The sequence below is a fragment of the Mesoplodon bidens genome, assembly GCF_964165515.1.
Source record: "Mesoplodon bidens genome assembly, chromosome: 18".
Lineage (NCBI taxonomy): Eukaryota > Metazoa > Chordata > Mammalia > Artiodactyla > Ziphiidae > Mesoplodon > Mesoplodon bidens.
In genome coordinates, this window is record NC_138175.1 from 19,559,986 (window position 1) to 19,585,046 (window position 25,061).

General features: G+C 46.3%; 1 protein-coding gene across 8 annotated transcripts in view; it reads left to right on the forward strand.

The window, feature by feature from the left end:
• Nucleotides 1–23,707, forward strand: part of GFOD2 (Gfo/Idh/MocA-like oxidoreductase domain containing 2) — a 38,849-nt gene extending 15,142 nt beyond the window's left edge. For 4 of the 8 annotated variants that reach the window (XM_081217807.1, XM_081217804.1, XM_081217805.1 and 1 more), the window contains exons 2-4: nucleotides 10,428–10,516; nucleotides 13,692–14,037; nucleotides 22,661–23,707. In XM_081217807.1, the coding sequence (XP_081073933.1) occupies nucleotides 13,779–14,037; nucleotides 22,661–23,559 (1,158 nt within the window). In that variant the 5' untranslated portion in view covers nucleotides 10,428–10,516; nucleotides 13,692–13,778 and the 3' untranslated portion in view covers nucleotides 23,560–23,707. Of the gene's footprint in view, nucleotides 1–7,302; nucleotides 7,322–10,427; nucleotides 10,517–13,691; nucleotides 14,038–22,660 lie in introns of those variants that run through there. The other 4 variants (XM_081217810.1, XM_081217811.1, XM_081217809.1 and 1 more) reach the window with 3 other exon arrangements.
• Nucleotides 23,708–25,061: the final 1,354 nt, after the last annotated feature.

Genomic DNA, 25,061 nt, shown 5'->3' on the forward strand with positions numbered 1-25,061 from the left:
TTTCCTGACCAGGGCTCGAACCCATGTCCCCTGCATTGGCAGGCGGGTTATTAACCACTGCGCCACCAGGGAAGCCCACAACACCATTTTTTTTTTTTTTTTTTTTTTTTTGCGGTACCTGGGCCTCTCACTGTTGTGGCCTCTCCCGTTGCGGAGCACAGGCTCCAGACGCACAGGCTCAGTGGCCATGGCTCATGGGCCTAGCCGCTCAGCGGCATGTGGGATCCCGGACTGGGGCACGAACCCGTGTCCCTTGCATCGGCAGGCGGACTCTCAACCACTGCGCCACCAGGGAAGCCCAACAACACCATTTTTTAAAAAGAGTTTTCTTTCCCCATTGAATTGATTTAATACTTTGGCTGCAAATCAATTCACTGCATTTGTGTGGCTTGCAGGGTAAAGATACTATTACAAGGCAGTAAGTTTGTCTGTAGAAATCCCTAATGGCTCTTTTTGAAGCCTGGCACTGAAAAATAGAAAACATAATTTGTAACTTAAAAATATATAGTTACAAGGCAAAGTATTATAGATTTTTTAATAGCTTGGGTGGAACTACCCCAGCTCCATCCATCTGTAAGCTTCTGAATAGCTTGATGATTCTAATAGCATCAGAAAGACAAAATTCCAGAACTAGTAATGACACTTGAAAAAAAACCCTGAGGGCTTCCCTGGTGGCGCAGTAGTTAAGAATCTGCCTGCCAATGCAGGGTTCAAGCCCTGGTCGGAGAAGATCCCACATGCCGCAGAGCAACTAAGCCCGTGCGCCACAACTACTGAGCCTGTGCTCTAGAGCCCGTGAACCACAACTACTTAGCCTGCATGTCACAACTACTGAAGCCCACGCGCCTAGAGCCCATGCTCCGCAACAAGAGAAGCCACCGCAATGAGAGGCCTGTGCACTGCAATGAAGAGTAGCCCCTGCTCGCTGCAACTAAAAAGAAAGCTCATGCGCAGCAACGAAGACCCAGCGCAGCCATAAATAAATAATTTTTTTAAAAAAGAAACCTGTCATTTGTACACCCATGTTCATAGCAGCGTTGTTCACAGTAGCTAAAATGTGGAAGCTACCCAAGTGTGTACTGACAGATGAATGGATGAACAAAATGTGGTGTGTGCATGCAGTGGAATATTATTCAGCCTTAAAAAGGAAGGAAATTCTGACACATGCTACAACATGGGTGAGCCTTGAGGACGTTGTGCTAAGTGAAATAAGCCAGTCACAAAAGGACAAGTATAATATGGTTACACTTATATGAGGTACCTAGGGTAGTCAGACCCATATAGACAGAAAGTAGAACGGTGGTTACCAGGGGCTGGGGGGAAGGGGATTGGGGAGTTATCATTTAATGGATATAGAGTTTTAGTTTTACAGGGTGAAAAGAGTTCTGTGGATGGGGGGTGATGAACGTGCAGAACAATGTGAATGTACTGAATGCCACTGAACTGTACATTTTTAAATGGTTAAGATGGTAAATTTGATGTTATATGTATTTTACCACAATTAAAATTTTTGAAAACCTAACTATACAAGTACAGAGTATTAGGAAATGTGCAAAATCCTACCATGTGTCAGGATGACATGGCTGTCTAAATTCTAAAATGAATGGAAGCAACAGGAGTGTAATGTACAGGGAAGAAGGCCAGAATATGCTCAGGATATGGTGTTCAGTTCTGGGGCTGCATTTCAGGGGCATACTGACAATCTAGACAATGGACAAACCAGAGCAGCCTTAGCCAGCAGGATAGAGAATGTGAGGAAGGTCTGAGGGAATTAAGGGAGTTCGGTCTGTAAAGGAGTGTATCAGTTAGCTTTTGTGGTATAACAAACAACCTCAAAATTCAGTACCTTAAGAAAAACATTTATTATTTCTCATGGTTCTTAGGGTGACCTGGGTGTTGGTTCTGGTCCGGGTAAGCTCAGCTAGAACTGGATAGCCTGAAATGGTCTCAGTCAACTGGCAGTTGACTCATTGTCAGCTGGAGCAGAGGGGATGACTTGGTCACATGTTTCTTATGATCCATTAGGATGGCCTGGGCTTGTTCACATGGTGATGGCTCCAGAGATCCCAGGAGTAGCAACAGAGCAAGCCTTAATGCACAAGTACTTTTCAAACCTCTTGTGTCATGTTGCTAATGTCCCATTGGCCAGAGCAAGTGACATGGCTAAGTACAGAGTCACTGTGTGAAGTGATTGACTACCGAAGGCATGAAAACAAGGAAGGGAATTATTGTGGCCATCTGCAAACAACCTAGGAAACATAGAGGAAACATGAGAGTTTCATTAGGAACATCACAGGTTGTTCCACAGTGTAGAAGTAAGACCAGTGGGATGGAAGTTAAATGAGGGTAGACTTCATGTCAATCTGAAGTGGAACTTTCTGGCTAAAGTGGCCCCAGAAGAACAGAAGCGGACCACCAGTAAAAGGAGGGCCTTGCCATTGGATGTGTTGGAGAGGCTCTATGACCAGCCTTTCTTTAGTGACTTTTTTTTTTGCGGGGGTGGTGGTTTGCGGTACGCGGGCCTCTCACTGTTGTGGCCTCTGCCGCTGCGGAGCACAGGCTCCGGACCCTCAGGCTCAGCGGCCATGGCTCACGGGCCCAGCCACTCTGCGGCATGTGGGATCTTCCCGGACTGGGGCACGAACCTGTGTCCCCTGCATTGACAGGCGGACTCTTAACCACTGCGCCACCAGGGAAGCCCCTGACCAGCCTTTCTTTTTTCTTTCTTTTTTTTTTTTTGTGGTTCGCAGGCCTCTCACTGTTGCGGCTTCTCCCGTTGCGGAGCACAGGCTCCGGACGCGCAGGCTCAGCGGCCATGGCTTACGGGCCCAGCCGCTCCGCGGCATGTGGGATCTTCCCAGACCGGGGCACAAACCCATGTCCCCTGCATCGGCAGGCGGACTCTCAACCACTGCGCCATCAGGGAAGCCCTATGACCAGCCTTTCTGACCAACTCGGACCTGTTACATCATCTCCAGGAAGCCTTTTCTGCTTGCACACCACCTGGGGCCCATGTAGTTAATGGTGCTCTTCTCTGTGCCACACACAGGTTCCTGTTGCTCTACCTGTCATACCGTATAACAAATGTGTTTACCTGCCTGTCTTCTTGATGAAATGGAGTTCCTTAAGGGCATGGATGACATCTGATTCACCATCTCAGTGCCAATATCTGCAGGAAATTGTGTTCCATCCTCAGATTGCCTCCTGGTGGTCAGATGTCTGTGGCAGCTCGAACCATAGAATCTGCATTTCAGGCAGAATGAAGGGGGAGGTGGGGGGGGAATATGCCCGACAACTGAGATTGCCGTCTTTTTAATTTATTTATTTTGCTGGGTCTTAGTTGCAGCACGCAGGATCTTTGTTGCAGCATGCAGGATCTTTAGTTGCGGCATGCAGACTCTTTTTAAATTTTTATTTATTTATTTTTATAAATTTATTTATTTTATTATATTTTTGACTGTGTTGGGTCTTCGTTGCTGCGCGCGGGCTTTCTCTAGTTGCAGCAAGAGGGGGCCACAGCCACTCCTCGCTGCGATGCGCGGGCTTCTCACTGCGGGGGCCCCTCCTTGTTTCAGAGCACAAGTTCTAGGGGCGCAGGCTTCAGCAGCTGTGGTGCGCAGGCTCAGCAGTTGTGGTGCACAGACCCAGTTGCTCTGTGACGTGAGATCCTCCCAGACCAGGGCTTGAACCCGTGTCCCCTGTACTGGCAGGTGGATTCCCAGCCACTGTGCCACCAGGGAAGCCCCAGGCTCTTTAATATTTTTAATTTATTTATTTACTTATTTTTGGCTATGTTGGGTCTTTGTTGCTGTGCGTGGGCTTTCTCTAGTTGCAGCGAGCGAGGGCTACTCTTCGCTGAGGTGCATGGGCTTCTCACTGGTGGCTTCTCGTTGCAGAGCATGGGCTCTAGGCGTGTGGGCTTCAGTAGTTGTGGTATACGGGCTCAGTAGTTGTGGCTCACGGTCTCTAGAGCTCAGGCTCAGTAGTTGTGGCGCAAGGGCTTAGTTGCTCCATGGCATTGGGATCTTCCTAGACCAGGGCTCAAACCCATGTCCCCTGCATTGGCAGGTAGGTTTTTAACCACTGCGCCACCAGGGAAGTCCCCCAGGCTCTTTTTTTAGTTGCAGCGTGTGGGTTCTTAGTTGCAGCATGCGGGATCTAGTTCCCTGACCAGGGATCAAACCTGAACCCCCTGCATTGGGAGTGTGGAGTTTTAACCACTGGACCACCAGGGAAGTCCCAGGGTTGCCCTATCTTAAAAGAACGTTTCCAGAAACTCTACCAAACTGTACCTTGTATTATTTGTCTTCCTAGACACACCTCTTTGCAAGGGAGGCTGGAAAATATAGGTTTTAGCTCAGCACGCTGAAACCCCCAACATTATAAACAATTGTTGGTAGAAAAGGATTCATAGGCACCTTCTGCCCAGGGTCTGACCCCTACTTAAGCTGCCTAATGAATGAGTGACCTCTCTGAAGTTATGCACTAACGCCAGAGTTCCCAGAATCTGTGACTCTTCACACACACAGTGAGGTAGGGTGTTCTTTTTATCATAATCCTGTCTACCTTCATGACTATACGCTGTCACTTGGAGCTCCTGGCCTTATAACCCCTGGGATAGGGCAAGGATCAGCAAACCTTTTCTGTAAAGGGCCAGATGGTAAATATTTTAGGCTTTGTGGGCCATATGGTCTTTGTTGCAGCTACTTTGCTGTCGTGGCACAAAAGCAGTAAAACTTTTTACAAAAACAGGGACTTCCCTGGTGGTCTAGCAGTAAAGAATCTGCCTTATAATGCCGGGGATGCAGGTTCAATCCCTAGTCAGGGAACTAAGATCCCACATGCTGCAGGGCAACTAAGCCCGCGCAGCACAACTAATGAGCTCGCGTGCCTCAACTAGAGCCCATGTGCTGCAAACTACAGAGCCCACGCACTCTGGAACCCGAGTGCCACAACTACAGAGCCCACACACCCTGGAGCCTGCCCGCCACAACTAGAGAGCCCGCACACTGCAACTAAGACCTGATGCAGCCGTAAATAAATAAATAATAAATTAAAAAAAAAAAAAAAAAAACAGGTGTCATATTGGATTTGGCCCACCTCTGTGATGGGGAGTGGGTCTCATCCAGTGGTTTTGCAGAAGCTGTGGCTCCATGGACTAGACATACAGAAGGTAAGATGATATTTAGCCAGTCTGGAAAGAACAGAATCCACAAATCCCAGTTATGGCACGTGTCTCAACTGTCAGGCCTCATGGCTTCCCTGTTTCTCTTAATGATACTACAACTTCCCAGGCTTAGAACTTCAATATCATTTTTTAGGGGGTCACATTTTTTTAATATAATTTACATACCAGTAAAATTGACCATTTTTAGTGTACAGTTCTATGAGTTTTGACAAGTGCATATAGTCATATAACCACCACCATAGTCAAGATATAGAACAGTTCCTTCACCATTCCCCACCCCCAAAATTCCCTTGTGGCATTTTGTAGTCTCCTCAGGCCCCTGACCCCAACCCTTGGGAACCACTGATCTATTATTCTGCCCCTCTAATTTGCCTTTTTTATCATGTGATGTAAATGGAATCACGCAGTATGGAGCCTTTGGAGTCTAGCATCTTTCATCTAGCATATAATGCATTTGAGATTCATCCATGTCGTGGCGTGTATTAGTATTTCTTTTTTTATTGCTGAGTAGTATTCCATTACATTAATGTACTACCGTTTGTTGATCCACTCACCAGTTGAAGGACATTTGTGTTGGTTCCAAGTTTTGGCAGTTACAAATAAAGCCAACATTAGACATTATAAAGTAAGCCTTCACATATGGGTTTTTGTGTGAACATAAGTTTTCATTTCTCTTGGTTAATAGCTGGAAGTGGGATTGCTAGGTTGTATGCTGTGTATATTTAACTTTAAAAGACGGCGCACTGTTTTCCAAAGTGGCTGTACCATTTTTCATTTTCACTAACAATGAGCTGCTTTATATCCTCGCCAGTTTTTGATATCAGATTTTCTGAATTTCACACATTCCAATAGGTGTGTAGTTGTAATAAATAAGTTTTAATTTGCATTTCTAATTAATGCAATTTAATAACTAATCTCATGACTTGATATGTTGAATGATAGTAATTGGTTTTAGAATATTGAAACAGCCTTACATTTTCTTGGTCATCATGCATTGTCCTTTTAACACATTGCTGGATTCAGTTTGCTAATACTTTGTTGAGAATTTTGTGGCTATGTTCATAAGGGATGTTGGTCTATAGTTTGGTGCCATTTTTGGCTTTTCCCTCTCCCCTCATAATCCCTGGTCCTATTGATAGCTGTCTGTTCCACTTCATTCCCTCCATCAGACCCTCCTTATCTCTTATTTTTATCTTAACTGGTTCTCTGTGTCTAGTGTCTCCTGAACTCTATTCCACCTACATCAAATAAAAAAAAAAATTCAGTACTTTGTTTACTGTGTTAGTTAGGGTCCAGGCAGGACACAGCCAGCACATTCAGAGGGTTATTGAAAAGCCTTTAATGGAGAGATTATTTACAATGGTGAGTGCGGTAAGGGAAACCTACAAGGGATGGTGGCCCACCGAGGGACCGGCAGGGACTGGCTATAGCTGATACTGTTACCACTTCAGGCACAGTGGGGGAAGGGAGGGGTACCGGAACCCAGCAAAATCTGTGGCTATGGGAGAGGGGTCCTCCGTAGACACTGACCTTGGTCAAGGATCACAGCTCCTGCCAGAGCCACATGCTGGTAGGGAGAGAGGCGGAGAATGAATACTGCAACCTTTCTTCCTGTACTCTCATCTCCTCCTGAGGTTGGCTGGACCCAGATGGAAGCCAGAGGGCCTGAAGCCCACGTGATATAGTTCTTAGAGACTGACCTTCTGATTCGTGGGGCCCAGAGCAGAGCAGAGAGGGGATCAGGTGGCGAAGGTGGGACCGAGCAGAAGGACCGAGCACACCCACCGAAGTCCAGACGCCTTAGAGTAACACTTGTGCCACCAGCTCTGGCTCCTACTCCCTTTCTGACTTGTTGCTTCCAAAGTTAAGACTGTGTCTTTTCATCTTTTTATCCCCTACAGTCTCCCTGTTGGGGCCCTCAATAAAGGTGTGATGTATGAACAGAGCAATACTGGTTTGAGTGGTGGAGCTGAGGCAAGCAGTCGCCAAGCCAGGGAGCAGAATGAACTTTCCTGGCTCACACTCATCGCTAAGGATGAAAGAAGAGTTGTTCCACACGTACAAGCCTCTGTTTTTATGGAGGCTCGGAGAAGCTCAGTAACCTGCTCCAGGTTTCACAGCTAGTTGTGGCAGGTGTGTTACACAAAACCAGCTGTGGAACCCTGGAAGAGTTACCTAGCCACTCTTAAGCTTCTGCTTTCCTCGTCTATAAGACAGGGTTGCGTGGACTTGAAGGGATATACTGTACATTACACTAAACACTGCCTGGCCTATTGCACTCACTGCATATTAGCTTAGAATATTATCTTCATAGTCCTACACAGCTTTCGAAGAGGAGATATCTAAGGCAGTCATACATAGCTTTAAAAAAAAAAAAAAAGATCCATGTAGTGACTTACTATGGGCCAGGCCCTGTTTTAAATGCTCATGAATATTAACTCATTTAATCCTTAACTCCTCTATGAGGTACATACAGTTAACCCCATTTTACAGATGAGGAAACAGAGGCACAGAATGATTAAGAAACTTAACTGACGTTACCTAGTTGGTCAGTGGTGGAGCCAGGATCTGAGCCCAGGCAAGGATGGCTGCAGATTCCATGCTTCTAACCTCTGTGCTACCTTCCCCATAACCTATAGCCTTGTCAAACTATATATAGTCAGTCCTGTCAAGGCACTTTTCCCCCTCCATTCCTGACCAGCATATGCTAATTGGAATGCATGTGAGCTAGGCAGGACTGGGTTTGTGGAGATCTTTGGAGGCACATGAAAGGTATGTACAAGGATGTTGGGGGCAAGCAATAGGACATGTTGGGGTGAGAAAGGGTAATCACTGAAATAAATGAGGAAAACCAGTTCTGTCTACTGGAGCAGGAAATACCTAGTCAAGCTTGCCTAGCTTCATGCCATCTGGCTTCCTCAGAGGCCAGCTCTTGTCCCTTTATTTATGGGTGTTGATGAAGCTGCCCTTTGAGTCACTGTCAGTGAAACAGACGTTATTAAAATTCCTTCTAATCCATTCTGTTGTTTTAAGCCACCAGTGCAAATATACACCCAAATATAATTAGAGCATGAAGGAATGAGGTGTGAGAGAGGAAGAAGTGTGCCCTGGGCAGGAATTTAGAGAGGACACGGACATCCTTGCTTATGTCTCACTCACCTGACCCTTAGAGCTGTTGTAATGAATGAACCACAAAGTTTAAGCAGAATCTTACTGTGTAGTGCTACAAATTTTACACTCTCAAGCTCCCAGAATATCCATGACTTGTAAGTAACCCCCCAAAAACCTGTAAATGGAGAAAGTGACCAAAATAGCTAAAGGGAGTTCAGGACATGAAAATTATAGAAGATAGTATGTGACTGACCTGTTCTCTAACTAGAAGGGAATCCTGTAAGGGCAAGAGAACTATCAGCAAAGAGGAAAGAGAGGTGACTGAGAGGCCACGGACATTATTCACCATTAGAAAGAAAGATGGGACTTCCCTGGCAGTCCAGTAGTTAAGACTCTGTGCTTCCAATGCAGGGAGCACGGGTTCGATCCCCGGTTGGGGAACTAAGATCCCACATAAGCTAGAACCCAATGGTAGAAATGGTAGAGTGCAGGGAACAAGCCAAGCTCCACAGCCCAGAGAGTAGAAACAGGAGGAGGCAGGAAGCTGACAGGGGCCTGGATTTAGAGGCAGCTCAAGTCATGCTTATGTCCGTGGTTCACAAAGGCACAGGTGTCCTTCAGGTAGGATCAACCAGTACTGTAGGATGCTGTACTGTGGCTATACAGGCAAACCAGCCCCTAACAGAGATGTATACTTCGCACAGTACAGTTGTATCTACGGTAGAAGCAAAAGAGAAGCTGGATCTGAAAATGAAATTAAGAAAACAATTCCATTTACTATAGCATCAAATAAAATAAAATACTTAGAAATAAATTTAACATAAAAGTACTAACTTATACTCTAAAAACTACAAAACATTGTTGAAAGAAATCAGACATCCCATGTTCATGAACTTAATATTGTTAAGGTGGCAACAGTCCCCAAATTGATCTACAGATTCAAAGCAATCTCTATCAAAATCCCAGATTGACAAACTGATCCTAAAATTTATAGGAAAATACAAGGGTCCCATAATAGCCAAAATAATATTTAAAAAGAACTAAGTGAGAAGACTCACACTTACTGATTTCAGAACTTACTATAAGTTCAGGACGGATGTATAGACCAATGGAATAAAATTGAGAGTCCATAAATAAACCCATACGTTTATGATCAACTGATTTTCAGTAAAGGTGCCAAGGTCATTCTGGGGGAAAGAATAGTCTCTTCAACAAATGGGGCTGGAACAACTAAATAACCAAATGTAGAAGAATAAAGTTAATTAGTATACCGGTGACTTCCAGATCTGCAGCACAAGCCCAGCTTTCTCTCCAGAGCTTCACACCCGTATATTCTAAGCTCCACAAAACCCACATGACCAAACCTGAACAGAAGCAATAAAGTAAGATGGTGAGAACATCTTACTTTACTGTACCTCCCAATTCCTTCCTTTCCCCCATCCCCTAATTTACCTTCTGTCTCCAAGGATTTGCCTGTTCTGAACATTTTATATAAATGGAATCATATAATATGTGGCCTTCTGTGACTAGCTTCTTTCACTTAGCATAATGTTTTCAAGGTTCATCTGTGTTGTAGCTTGTACCAGTACTTCATTACTTGTTGTGGCTGAATAGTACTACTTTGTATGGTTATACCAGATTTTGTTTACCGATTCAGCAGTTGATGGACATTTGGGTTGTTTCTACTTTTTGGCTATTATGATTAATTCTCCTGTGAACATTCATGTACAAATTTATATGTTAATATGATCTAAAAGGGGCTCAATAAACAACTGTTCCCCACTGTTTAATTCTCCCAGAAAGAAAAAATACACTCATCATCTGTTACTCTGAAGCCATTGTTTTCATCTTGAGTAACTATCTCTCCAACTTTTAACTGGTTTATAGCAAGTAATTTCACAGAGCGTTCTTCTTACTAGGTTATCTAGGTGAATGTTTTGAAACTCATCTCTTTTGGAGATAACCCTTGAAAGTGACCCTAAACAAAGCTAGACCTGTCTTGAGATTTCTGGATCTTGCAGGGCCTTGTAAGTCATACTAAAGCATCTGGACTTCATACTGAGTCCAATGGGAAGTCACTGAAGTGTTTAAAAAGGAAGGGAGTGATGTGATTCCGTTTGCATTTTAGAAAGATCTCTTCGCAGTATGAGGAATGGATGAAGGAAGGAAAGAATGGAAGCAAGAGAGATCAAGTAGAAGGTTGTTGCAGTCATCCAGGTGAGTGGTGCTGGGGGCTAGACTAGGGCAATGGCAGAGGGGATATCAAAGAAGGGGTAGATTTAAGACATAATAAAGAGGGAGGCTCAACAAGACCTGATGGTGAGTTACCTGTACAGGTAAGGGAATAAAGAGATTGCAGTGCTGGCCAGCTTTCTGAGTTGAGGAACTGAGTTGATGATGGTGACATACCAAGAGACAGAGAATACAGGAAGAAAATGTTTGAGGGAAGGTTTATGATAATTATTAAATGCTGACTGTATACTAGACACGTCACTGGGCACTTACAACCGGACCTCATTTAATCTTCAAAAAACCCCAGGAGCTAAACAGCATTAGACCTGCTTTTCCCATGAAAAACATTGCATTCAGCTAGGAAGTGGTGAGGCCAGAATTTGAACCCAGATGTCCTGGATGCCTTCACTTTGTGTGTTCTCACCATCTTACTTTACTGCTTCTGTTCAGGTTTGGTCGTGTGGGGTTTGTGGAGCTTAGAATATATGGGTGTGAGGCTCTGGAGAGAAAGCAGGGCTTGTGCTGCAGATTTGGAAGTCACTGGTATACTAATTAAAGCCTGGGACATGAGTAGGAAAAAGAATATGTGGAGCAAGAAGAGAAGAGGACACCTCTGACAGAACCTCGAGAAGCTCAACATTGAAGGAGCTGAGGATAAGAGCAGGGGAGCCTGAAAGTAGTGCTCAGAAATGACCAGAAAGGTGGGGGGATGTCATGGATGGGGAAGGAAGAGATGTATATGTCGCTAGTGCTCACAATTGGTGAAGGAGGTAGTTAATTATTATGGATTTACAAAAGGAATGCCATGTCTCCATTAAACTGACAAATAGGTTGACTGATCTGTGAGGAGATGCAAGTGAAGCAATGTTACGTGGATAAAAGTAGAATAGCATTTGGATATCCAACATTTGGATACAACTTTTTAAAAATTGTGATTTGCAGAAAGTAGTCAGATTTTTTAAAAAGATAATTGGTAGACTAAGGGACTGTAAGGTGTTTATAAAATTATTATTTAAAATGGTACAGGACCTTGGGAATTCCCTGGTGGTCTAGTGGTTAGGAATTGGCACTTTCACTGCCGTGGGCCCAGGTTCAATCCCTGGTCGCAGAACTAAGATCCCACAAGCTGCGTGGCTTGGCCTAAATAAATAAATTTAAAATAATAATAACCAAATAAAATGGTACAGGACCTGTGGAAAACAGTATGGCAGTTCCTCATAAAATTAAAAACAGATTTACCATATGATCCAGCAATTCCACCTCGGGGTATATACTCAGAAGAATTGGAAGCAGAGTCTGGAAGAAGTATTTGTACATCCATGTTCATAACAGCATTATTCATAGTAGCTAAGATGTGGAAGCTATCCAGGTGTTCATGTACAGATGAATGCGTAAGCAAAATGTGGTATATACATACAATGGAATATTATTCAACCTCAAAAAGGGAGGAAATTCTGACATAAGCTACACCATGGATGAACCTTGAGGACATGCTAAGTGAAATAAGCCAGCCACAAAAGGACAAATGCTATAAGATTCCACTTATATAAGGTACCTACAGTAGTCAGATTCATAGAGACATGGTGGTTGCCAGGGGCTGAGGGGAGGGGTTGAAATGAGAAGTTATTGTTTAATGGGGACAGAGTTTCAGTTTTGCAATGTGAAAAGAGTTTTGGAAGTAGATGATGGTGATGGTTACACAACGGTATGAATGTACGTAATACCACTAACTGTACACTTAAAAAAAAAGAAAGTGATGGTGACATAGCCTCATCCCCACAGTCTGATTCAGTGGGTCTGGGGTCACCAGTGACTCTATACACAGCTAGAGTGGGGACCACTGGTTTAGCTGAGGGAGTGCTGTGTGGAGAAAGCTGATACCCTGCACACACCTAAATCTCATTGTGGTTTCCAAGCAGACTTTTGTTTGATCTCATTCTTTATTTCCTCTTATAAACCCTTGTGATCAGAAGGAAAAACTCCATAATAAGTAAGAAACATTCATTGTAGAAAATTTGACAAAGTTCAGAAAACAAAAATCATCCACAATCCCATCAATGTGAGTAATAATTATTAAATTCAGGTCCTTGTGTTATGTCCTCTGTATGGAGTATGGTTATTGATAGAGATATCCTGTATATTCTCATACATACATACACTTTTTGCACTTTTTCTGGTTTTGTTTTAAACAAAATTGTTATCATGCTTCACATACTGTTTTCTGTCTTTTCAGTGAATACACGGTGATGTCTTTCAGGTCATTGAGGGCCTTCTACTCATGATTTTCAGTGGCTCTGTAGTGTTATTAATCTAACCCACTACTGTTATTGAACATCTATCTCATTTCCCAATTTTTCACTATTTTAGTCAACGTTAGCATGGATATTTTTATATAAAAAATTTCATTCTGGGCTTCCCTGGTGGCACAGTGGTTAAGAATCCGCCTGCCAATGCAGCAGACACGGGTTCGATCCCTGGTCCAGGAAGATCCCACATGCCACGGAGCAACTAAGCCTGTGTGCCACAACTACCGAGCCCCACAATGAGAAGCCCGCGCACCGCAATGAAGATCCAATGCAGCCAAAAATAAATAAATAAAACAAATAAATTTTTTAAAAAATTTCATTCTAAATATCCTTGTTATTGCTGCTGCTGCTGCTGCTGCTGCTGCTGCCAGTTTGGTAGTTGAAATTTTTTTGTGGTGTTTTTGGTTTCTAGTGAACATTTTCCTATGCTTGCTACCCTTAACTTTTAAATTATAACGTGTATAGCACCTAAGTAGTTCTCTTTCGTCTTTTACTGTAATAACACTCTTATTTTTCTTCTTTTTCTTCTGTAATATAATATCATAGAATCATGAACTTGTACAAATTAAGGCCCTGGAGGTTAAATGGTTTGACCAGAGTCACACCGAAAATTAAGTAACAGAACAGAAACTTGAACCTAGCTTTACTCATTTTTCATCCTTCCTCCTCCTAGTAGATAGATATTGCTAATATCCTTAAGTCTCCATGGGAGAAGCTTCTGCAGCGTTTCAGTTTGGAGCAATATTTCATTTGTCTTTTGTGGCAGAGAACTTACTGCTTCCGAATCAGTCCCGAAAGTGGCCTCAACTGAGTGTGCCCTCCACTAACAGCCAGTGTCCTGCTTGCTGTTCCAGGAGCCATGTGTGACCAGGACAGTGGGATGGTCGTACTCATGCTGGAGACTCTTGTGAGGAGATGAGTTGGTGAACGGAGAAGCCAGCATGAAGATGCTTCCCGGAGTGGGCGTGTTTGGGACTGGCAGCTCTGCCCGGGTTCTGGTCCCGCTGCTGCGGGCAGAAGGGTTCACAGTGGAGGCCCTGTGGGGGAAGACCGAGGAGGAGGCGAAGCAGCTTGCCGAGGAGATGAACATCACCTTCTACACCAGCCGGACTGATGACGTCTTGCTGCATCAAGACGTGGATCTGGTGTGCATCAACATCCCCCCTCCGCTTACCCGACAGATATCTGTGAAGGCTCTAGGTACGGACAGTCAGGCCACAGCAAGGGCAGATTGCGCCTCCCTCTCAGTGGTCCTTGAGTGACACTGCTCTCCTCTGGGCCTGGGTGGTCCTTCTTGGGCCTGGGTCTGGGACAGCACTCATCCCTGAAGCAGTGCCAAGGGAGGGCACGTTGGGAGGCCTTATGGCTGGGGGAGGAAATGCTCCAGTGGCTGGGAGACATGCAGCGTTCCCCACCTCCAATAAGTAAATCCCTGAGCAAAAATGAAGCAAATGTCTTTGGAGGTGGCCTGTCGCAGGGGCTAGAGATTATTACATTTCAGGCATTGTAAAGTTTGCCTCTGTGAAGTCAGAGTTCAAAGACCTGGGCACTGGGGAATTGGCTGTGATTGATGCATTTGTTCTTCCATTTCTGTGGCACGCAGCACCACAGAAAGGAGAAGAGGATGTGTATCAAGGCTGCCATTTCTCATATTTTGTCAGTCCTTGACTAGACTGAGCACACACCCTTCCCGCCAAGCTTTGCAATTTTGTATGCCAGAGGGTGGGAAGGCTCTCTGACAGTGCTGGGTTTCCCTGACAGGATCCACAGATCAGCCTGCTCACATCTCTGCTCCCTCCGGAAATAGTTTGCTCGGCCACCTCCTGCCCCTGGCTGGGCATGGCTTGGTGCGCTGTTCTCCTGCAGTTCCTGTTGGGCTTCTCTTTCCTGTCAACTGTAGAAAAATTATTCTCTTTGTCTTATATAGGAATCAGAATCTAATTTAATAGGAAAACAAACCAGTAAACATTCATCCAGCAGTTTTTTTAAAAATGTCTCCTGTGTGCTAGGCACTGTCCTGATGTCATTCTTGACATTCAGAGCAGTGTTGGATTGGAGCTATCTCTGCTTTCAGATTTCACAGTCCAGTTGAAGAGACTAGAAGTAACACTCATTGCAAGGTAAATGAGAAAAGACTTAAGTAACAATTCAGGTAGCATATAATTAATTGACAGATTAATTGTTTTATATAAGGTGATGGGAGCCAGGTGTCTCTCTGATGCAGTCAGAGATCTGTGGGTCCAGGAACTGATATGCCGTGAGGCTGACCGCCACTCCTTCTGGCCACTACCATGGTGGAGGGTCCAAGGCTCTGCTGCTTGTCTCTCCCGTAGTCTGGGGATAAGAGGGTGTCTGTCACCTCTAGCCCAATGGGTTGGAGAGGATAAGTGTTCATTGAAGTGAGCAGGAATAGTCTGTCTGGTTGTTGATTTAGAGCGTGTAAGTTTTGGCCAAAAATTATAGATGGTTTGTCTTTTCCAGAGAGCTCTCTCTGAGGATGTGTGACATTGGAGCTATTCACTGGCCCTAGATTTTTAGGGCAGATAACGCTCCCAGATTGGGTTTAGAAGTAGACTTAAGCCAACACTTTAACAGAGGGCTGGTTCAAGGGAATCAAGCTACCATGGTCACTTGACTTCTCGCCATTCCTTGTGGCATGAATGCAGGTTGGTGAGGCCGGGTGTGTGCAGAGGCAGAGTGCTAGAGGCTCTGGTTGCCTTCTTGAACTTTAGGGTCCCCACAGAGGCCATTTCTGAGCTGTGTAAGGAGAAAGAGGAAACCCCAGAGTTCTTTGGGCCCAAGCCTGCTGTTTTCCTGGTACAGGAAAACATTGGACTTTGGGCCATTTAATATAAACAGGAAGGACAGGGATGACCAGAAGCTTCTGGGGTCTTGTATCCCAGCCCTTAGTGAAGTAAGGCCATCAGCCTTCTCTTCACATCTCTGTTGTCAGGAAGGAGGAGGGTATGAATGAGGGTCTTTGGTCTGTTCTTGCAGGTACATGACCACAGGGCCAATTTGGTTGAACTGGGAGAGCCCTTGTCAGCTGGACCTGCCCTCAGGCACTGCCCACTTAGGCTCCAAAGGAGTCACTGAGCCTGTTGTGACCATGAAGTTGACTCCCTGTGTGCTTGCTTTCTTTTTTCTTTTTTTTTTTAAGTGAGAATTCTGTCTTAATTTTAACTTATATGGAAGAGGCCATGAGAACTCCTCCAGTTTTCCCAAAGGACTTGATGTGAGTACACAAACTGCTGTAGGCAGAGCACCAAAGTGACCTTGGCATCAGACCCCACTTCTGACCCCATTTCTGTCCCTCTCAACCTGTGTGGGCCCCTGTGAAATGAGGGTATCATTCAGCCTTTCCAGCATGATACATGACTGCCTCCGAGTACTGACCAAGAAAGACACTGGCATCACATTACAAGGGAAAGCCAGGCTTTCCTGTTGTCCCACATGGAAGAGATTTGTTTAAGTTAAATTCACATCCAAAATAAATGGTAGGCATCTCCTCTGGATGTTCGTTAGGTAAGTGTTCACCGAGTTGAATGTAGCTTAGAAATGAAACTAAGCATTCTAAGTCATCTCAAATGTGAAACACTTTTCTGTAGGTTGGAGGACTATATATATATATATATATATATCTTTATAAATATAAATTTATTTATTTATTTATGGCTGCGTTGGGTTTTCTTTGCTGCGCGTGCACTTTCTGTAGTTGTGGTGTGCTGGCTTCTCATTGTGGTGACTTCTCTTGTTGCGGAGCATGGGCTCTAGGTGCGTGGGCTTTAGTAGTTGCGGCATGCGGGCTCAGTAGTTGTGGCCCGTGGACTCTAGAGCAGAGGCTCAGTAGTTGTGGCGCACGGGCTTATTTGCTCTGTGACATGTGGGATCTTCCTGGACCAGGGCTCGAACCTGGGTCCCCTGCATTGGCAGGCAGATTCTTAACCACTTCGCCACCAGGGAAGTCCCTGGAGGACTGTACTTAAATTAATGCCTCAAAAGCAGGACCCATTCTTTCCTCCTGTAATGTGAAGCTCTGGAAGGAGCTCCTTCTTGGACCTCCCTCCCACCCCCCCACCCCCATCCCACCCATCTAGCTCATCACAGAGCACCGAGCTGAGCTCCCTGTGCTACACCACAGGTTCCCACTAGCTATCTGGTTTACACATGGTAGTGTACTTATGTCAAACCTAATCTCCCAGTTCATCCCATCCTCTCCTTCCCCCACTGTGTCCACACATCTGTTCTTTATGCATCTCTGTTCCTGCGCTGCAAATAGGTTCATCTGTACCATTTTTCTAGATTCCACGTGTATGCATTAATATACAATATTTGGTTTTCTCTTTCTGACTTACTTCACACTGTATGACAGTCTAGGTCCAACCACGTCTCTACAAATGACCGTATTTCGTTCCTTATTATGGCTGAGTAATATTCCATTGTATATATATATGTACCACATCTTCTCTATCCATTCATCTGTCGATGGACACTTAGGTTGTTTCCAGGTCCTGGCTATTGTAAATAGTGCTGCAATGAACATTGGGGTACATGTGTCTTTTTGAATTATGGTTTTCTCAGGGTCTTATTTTCTACTTTTGTTTGACTTTTCATTTTCTTCCACCTCAGATTTCATCCGTGTGGCTTTCCCATGAATTCCTTAAAGGAGAGGGAAGGACTCTAATGTTTTATTTCTCAGTTTAGAAGTGGTTCAGAAAAATTTTAATGTACAAAGTGCCCCACCATTTTTGCCATAGTTGAATGTTTTCTTAAATCTGTCACTAAAAGGTAAGCTTCTGTGCCCAGTTCTTAAGATAACAAGGGATCATTCCTCAAGCAGCCTGACCCAGATAATTTAATCTCAAGAACACCAGTCCCTTGGGATGCCTTCCCTGACCCCCAGTCCAGATCAGGTCCCTGCTATATCTTTCATATTAACATTAATATCATCTTCATTGCATTTATCACAAGTGCAATTCTATGTGTATTCATAGGATAATTTGATTAATGGCTTTCTCTCCCACTAAACTGTAAGTTGTCTGAAAGTAGAGATCATGCCTGATGTTGTATCCTCTGAGCTTAGCACAGGGCCTGGCACACTGGTTGAATGGAAGTGTTCACAAATTCTACCTGTGCAAGCCCAGTCTGCTGGTGTGACTCAGGGAGCTGACAGGGGCTTGTGACCCAGGAGAGACTGGGCTGTGGGCAGCAGTGATTCTGTCTGGTGGCTTTCAAACTTACTTTTCTAAGTAGCAGAACGTTCTTTGTTTTTTTTAAAAAAAAAAAAAAAAAGCAGAATCCATGGATTTTGTAAAACATAAAAGTGGTGCTTTTTCTGGGGCTGCTTTTCTTCCCTGCTGTTTGAAATCATTTGTCTAGTCCCACACCTCTAAAGAGGGAAACAGCGGTGTTGTCCCAGAGCTGTGAACCTGTAGTGCGTTACTAAGGAACAAAGAGGTGGTTTGGGGCAGCTTCTCAGGGCACTTTACTCCTAGGTCGTCTGGGGAGCATGAGCTGGAGAGAGGCTTGCAGTCTGGAACTTGTTCAGCCTCCAGAAGATCTGAGCTAATGGCACTCGGCAACCATGCTTTCCCCATTCCCTAGAGACAAAAGTGGTTTTCAGCTTCTCTAATATCTCGTTGATTTCCTAACAGGAAAGCTAGATAAACTTAAATAAACATGTCTTTCAAGGCAACACCAGTCTTCCTAAAGGTACAGGACCTGTGCAGCTGGGCTGCAGGAGCCTGGTTTAACTCAAGATGGCCTTTAGCTCCCACACTAATAATACTACTGGGTCCCAAGTTCAAAAGCTCTCTTACTGTTCAGGCTCAAGAAGGAAGGCCTCTTCCCTTTCCCTGGCCTCTCGTGGCATGAAGTAGATATTACTTATTCTAGTTTTATCACCACCAAACTCTCAGCAGCCACAGGAATCCTTTTCCTCCCAGCCCACCTCCTCTCCTCCCCACATTGCAGTGTCCACCCCAACCCCTGCTGTGCATAGTTACAGCAGGAAACCTCTGGGTTGGCCAGAGCTGCAGCCAAGTGGCCAAATTCTCACTGAGTATTGTGATTCTCCTGTCCCTAATCCTAAAATCCCACAAGTGTGGGGAAGCATTGGAGACCCTCCAAGAGCAGATAGTGATAGCAGTTAGGGGCTACTCTCCTTGCAGGTCCAGCTCTGGACCCCTGTGCAAGGGCCTCTCCCCTTGCCTTGGCCCCCTGCCCTTTCCACGCTGCTCCCCGCCTTGGGCATGTAACGCTTGGCTAGCTATTCTCCTGTTGTCCTGCCAGTGCCTGTTGTAAAGCTTTCGTTACTGTTTAGAGAAGAGCAGGAGATTTCAAGAGTTTTGTAAAGTGAAGAGACTGAATTAGGTCATAGGCTACTGATCTACATGTGTTCCTCCTTGCCGCAACACTGAGCTTCGTAACACTGGGAGTTCATGCCCGAGAATCCCATATGTGCAGATGGCAAATGCTCTGTGGGGTTCTTGAGGGTCAGGGTGGCAGGGGAGAGGGTAGGAAGTGAGGGGAGCTTGGAAGGATTGGCCAAAGGCACCAGATTATCTCCTGTGGGCTTTGTCAGGATGTGAGCTTCCGAAGGACTGGTCTGGGCCTAACTCTATGAGAGGCCTGGTAAACAGCACATAGAATAAGAAAACTCATCTATGTTCATGTTGATCTTTAAACTTCTTTTTAAATATTAAAATTTCAAAATATTGAACATTGATATTATTGGCCTGGAAAATGTAGCTTCTGTGTGAGTCTTAAAATCTGAGTCACAGTGGACCTTTTTTTCCTGTATTTATGACATCTGCTGGGTCTCTCCCATGGTGATGGTTATAAAATGTACCGTTGACAGAGCTGTGCTGGGCTGAGCGCTTTACATATACTGCCTCTTTTGACTTACTGTTCTACCCTGCATGGTAGATGTGACTCTCCTTTTACAGTGTAGTAAACCAAAGCCCAGAGAGGTTTAGAAATGTCCCAGGTCATGCAGCAACCAAGCGAGAGAACCAAAACTTGAATCCCAAAGTGGCTCCAAAGCTCGAGTTTGGCACCAATAAATGGCCCTTTCTGAGCAGTCAGCTGTCCTGGGGCCCCATTGTTTCTGTTGCAAGGTGGCCAGACAAGTTCGCCTCCTGAGCGTGTGTGAACAGAATCCAAGTCCATCAGAAGAAGCTACACTCAGGGACTTCCCTGGTGGTCCAGGGGGTGGGACTCCACGCTCGCATTTGTGGGGGGCCCAGGTTCAATCCCTGGTTAGGGAACTAGATCCTGCATGCCACAACTAAGAGTTCACATGCTGCAACTAAGAAGTCCACATGCTGCAACTAAAAAAAAAGATCCCGCAGGCCACAACGAGGATCCCACGTGCACAACTGGGACCCAGCGCAGCCTAAATTAATTAATAAATATTTTTAATTTATTAAAATAAAAAATTAAATAAAAATGTAAAAAAGAAGAAGCCGGACTTCCCTGGTGGTGCAGTGGTAAAGAATCCGCCTACCAGTGCAGGGGACATGGGTTTGAGCCCTGGTCCTGGAAGATCACACATGCCGCGGAGCAACTAAGCCCGTGTGCCACAGCTACTGAGCCTGCGCTCTAGAGCCCGCGAGCCACAACTACTGAAGCCTGCGTGCCTAGAGCCCGTGCTCCACAACAAGAGAAGCCACCACAATGAGAAGACCGCGCACCTAGAGCCCGTGCTCCACAACAAGAGAAGCCACCACAATGAGAAGCCCGCGCACCACAACAAAGAGTAGCCCCTGCTCGCTGCAACTGGAGAAAGCCCACGCACAGCAACAAAGACCCAATGCAGCCAAAAATAAATAAATAAATGAAATAAATTTATTAAAAAAAAAAAAAAAAGACTGAGGGAGACGAGTTAAGTTACCATTGCAATAATCCAGGCAAAAAAGTGTGGTGACTTGGATGAGGAAGGTGGCAGTGGTGGTAGTGGGAACTGGTGAGATCCTGGATGTAGTTTGAAAGCTAAGCCAACAGGATTTATTGATGATTGAAAGTGGGATGGATGTGAGTGACATCCGTGATTTTGGCTTGAGAAACGGGGAGAATGGAATCGCCATTGACTGAGATGGAGAAAACTCAGGGAAGGGAGTGGGAGTATCAAGAGCTCAGTTTGGGATTCCAACCCCAAACCTATCCCACCACCTTGAATGTCTTTGTGAGTGATGCTACCAACCATCTATCCAATTTCCTACATTTCTTATAGACCCTGTGTAAACCCTCCAACCTGTTTCCTGGTGTTCACTCAGGACTTTCCTCAGTGCTTTTGCACATGCAGTTTCCTGCCTGGGTGTCCTTTCCCCCTTATGCTCCCTGGAACATCTGCTTCCTTAAAGATAACCCTGGCGGCACTCCCCCATGAAGTCTTCCCTTATTCTGCCATCTGTACCAGACCCTTGAGCTTGTTCCCTCAAGAAGCCCATGACTTCTTGGGTGAATTGAGGTAGTGGAATTTGAGTTGCACCCCAAGGGCAGTGTCTGTGGAATGAGTAGTGGAATAACTGGATGTCTTCACCCTTCCCTAGCTTGCTGTACCCCAAAACCTGTGTGTGTCCAGTCCATATGACTTCTTGGGCTTTGTAAGTTTTCTGTTGAAGATATTAGCATAAGACTTTCTTCTGCTTGAACCATCCCAAGCTCACAGCAATACTCCAGGAGTTGGTGTCTTGTGGCTGTTCGTACCCTCATGAGCTTTCATCTCATGATGTGAAGGAGTGTTGATCCCTTCGTTTTCCTCGTGTGGGAGCTGCTCAGTCCTCTTGGTCTCTCTCTTCAGGGCTTTGTCTAGCTTTGTTTTGCTCTCTGGGTGCATTCCAGCTGCGATGTACTCAGAACAGGCATGAGACAGAAAGGATGTTTTCTCTCCCTTTCCCCTCCTCCTGGAGCCAAGCATTTTCGGGCCTTATGACTACACTAACTTGTTGAACCAGTGTTTTCAGAGGACAATCTGCAAGGAATCTTAGAGCCCTTTCTGCAGTTACAACTGAGAGTGCTAAGCTCATCCCCTAGAATATTGATTTGATTTTCTTACCCCAAGATGATGATCTAATAAATTCATAAAGGTACATAAGCACGTCCAAGAAGCATGTCCACCTCTCCAGCCCACTTGTATTAGGCAGTGTTCTCTAGATAAACAGAACCAGGAGGATGTATATTGAGAGAGGGAGGTAGAGATTTATTTTCTAAAAACTGACTCATGCTCTTGTAGGAGCTGACGGATCTGAAATCTGCAGAGCAAATCTGAATTCCAGCAAGAGGTTATGTTGCAGACTTTGAGTCTGAAGGCAATCCGGAGGCAGAATTCCTTCCTCTTCAGGGAACTTCAGTCTTTTTTCTCAAGGCCTTCATCTGATGAGTTGAGGCCTGCCCACATTATGGAGGGTAGTCTGCTGTACTCAAAGTCTACTGGTTTAAATGTTAATCAGATCTAAAGATATCTTCCCAGCAGTGTCTAGACCAGTATTTGATGGGCACCATGGCCTGACCAAGTTGACACATAAAGTTAACCTTGTACCACCTCTCTTCACCTCTCACTCCTGGTTTGCACCTTCTGCCTCTACTCCTTTCATTTTTCCTTTAAGAACTTGCTTCTCTTTCTCAAGCCCGTAACTCTTTCTCTAGTCCCAGTCACTGGGTACCATTTCCATCCAAAGCTGATCACCTTTCCTTTTGTCCCAGGTCACCACCTGGTCTCAGAGGCGGCTTTCCTGAGTCACCTGTCTTCCAGAAATGGGTTTTCTTTTCCCAGTGTAAACCCCTTGGAGCTTTGAGAGTTCCTGTTGTGTTTTATTCTCAGGCATTGGGAAGAATGTGGTTTGTGAGAAGGCAGCAACCTCGGTGGATGCCTTCCGGATGGTGACAGCCTCACGCTACTACCCGCAGCTGATGAGCCTGGTGGGGAACGTGCTGCGCTTCCTGCCTGCCTTCGTGCGCATGAAGCAGCTGATTGCCGAGCACTACGTGGGTGCAGTGATGATCTGTGATGCCCGCGTCTACTCGGGCAGCCTGCTCAGCCCCAACTACGGCTGGATCTGCGATGAGCTCATGGGCGGTGGGGGCCTGCACACCATGGGCACCTACATTGTGGACCTGCTGACCCACCTGACTGGCCAGAAAGCCGAGAAGGTACATGGGCTGCTCAAGACCTTTGTGAGGCAGAATGCAGCCATCCGTGGCATCCGGCATGTCACCAGCGATGACTTCTGTTTCTTCCAGATGCTCATGGGCGGGGGTGTGTGCAGCACAGTAACACTCAACTTCAACATGCCAGGCGCCTTTGTGCACGAGGTCATGGTGGTGGGCTCTGCGGGACGCCTTGTTGCCCGGGGAGCTGACCTCTATGGGCAGAAGAACTCTGCCACACAAGAGGAGCTGCTGCTGAGGGACTCGCTGGCTGTGGGCACGGGGCTCCCCGAGCAGGGGCCCCAGGATGTCCCGCTGCTTTACCTGAAGGGCATGGTCTACATGGTGCAGGCCCTGCGCCAGTCCTTCCAGGGGCAGGGGGACCGCCGCACGTGGGACCACAGCCCCGTCTCCATGGCCGCCTCATTCGAGGATGGGCTCTACATGCAGAGCGTGGTGGATGCCATCAAACGGTCGAGCCGATCCGGGGAGTGGGAGGCTGTGGAGGTGCTGACGGAGGAGCCCGACGCCAACCAGAACCTGTGCGAGGCGCTCCAGCGGAATAATCTGTGAGCCTGCACGTGGGCTCCCTGCCACGGGGCAGAGGGCGAGGGAGGAGCTGTGATGGGAGGGCTTGGTTATAGCACAGTGTCTTTCATTTGATAGGTCAGCTTGGGCAGAGATGAATTTGGGTGAATCCGAAGGTGGCCCCAGGAGAACGCCCCCTCCAGTGCTCATTTACTCCTCAGACTGGCGAGGCGGTGCCGTTCCTATTGCCATGGCTGAGAGGGCCAGCACACTGCCCAGGGCGGAGCTGCCCCCAGTGTGTGAGCAGTTCCAGCAAAGGCTTGACCTGGGGGCTTCATCAGCCTATCTGTGGTCTTAACTGGATACGAAAGCACAGCAAGGGGCCAGCTTGGCTTGATTCCTCAGGCCTGAGGAGAAATGACAAGAGGCCTTGTTTCCATGCCCGTCCTGGGCTGGGGCGTCTCAGGAATGGTGAGGGCAGGAGTTCATCCCTCGGGGATCTGCACCTGCCCTCGCTCCCATGTGACCAAGCCCTTCGGGCCTCCAGGCTGCCCCTTCCCTGGCAGGGAGGAGGGATTCTGTAGTAGGTGAGCTCTCAGGGGCTGTTGACCGAGGGCAGAGGGCCCCTGAGTTGGCAGAGAGGAGACAAGGGAGAGCTCTGGGACATCTGATAAATGTTAATAAATCCGAAAGTCTGACACTGTGACATGTGGTTGTTGGTTGTTTGTTTGGTAGATTGGGTTTCTTTAATAATGAAAGGCTTGTTGATGGTTGTAGATTTGTTTCTATTTTTCTCTTTCCTCATGGCTCCATGGCAGCCCTGACCTGCTCTGGATCCGTCACTGTCTCGCGGGACACACAGGCTCCTACCGTTGTCTGCCCTCATCTCCTGGCTTATTCCCTTGCAGCTGAATCCCTCAGGAGCCCTCCAAGAAGTCTTTCCTCAGCAAACAGGACTTAAGACTCCAGGGGGCCAACCAGGCCTGATGTTTAAGGGCAGATAGTGGGAGAGTTTGAGGTCTCCCTGGGCTGGAGGTCAGGAAGGGTTCTGTTCTTGAAACCAAGGGGTTGGCTCCAGAGGAGCCCTGGGAGAGGAGGGGTGAGGAGTGGCCCCAGGGAGGCTAGACGGGGTGAACTGGAGGAAGGCGCTGCCCCTCAGAAGCATTGTAGCCGGGGTGTAGCCGAGCACTGCCTGGCCTAGCCAGCCAGTCTCCAGCTCTGCTTTTACTCACCTGTTCTCCCCACAGGAAGAGGCTTTTAACCCTGTCAGTCAGGGGCAGGTGGGGCAGGACCGTGGGAATGGACACATCTAGTCCTTTGTTTCCTCTGCCAGAATTAAGTCTGGACCAAACTTTCCCCTTCTCTAATCTTCCCTCTTTCTGGCCTGCTGTGGACTCCTCACCAGAAAGAGAAAGGCTCAGAGAGGGCTCCCTCTTCCTCCTGGCACCCTTTATAGGAGTCACCAGGCCTATTTTCCTGTATTGTCCTGGTTACAGACCTTGTCTTTGTGAGATAAAATAACAGTGGCTAGTGTTGGGGTGTACTTA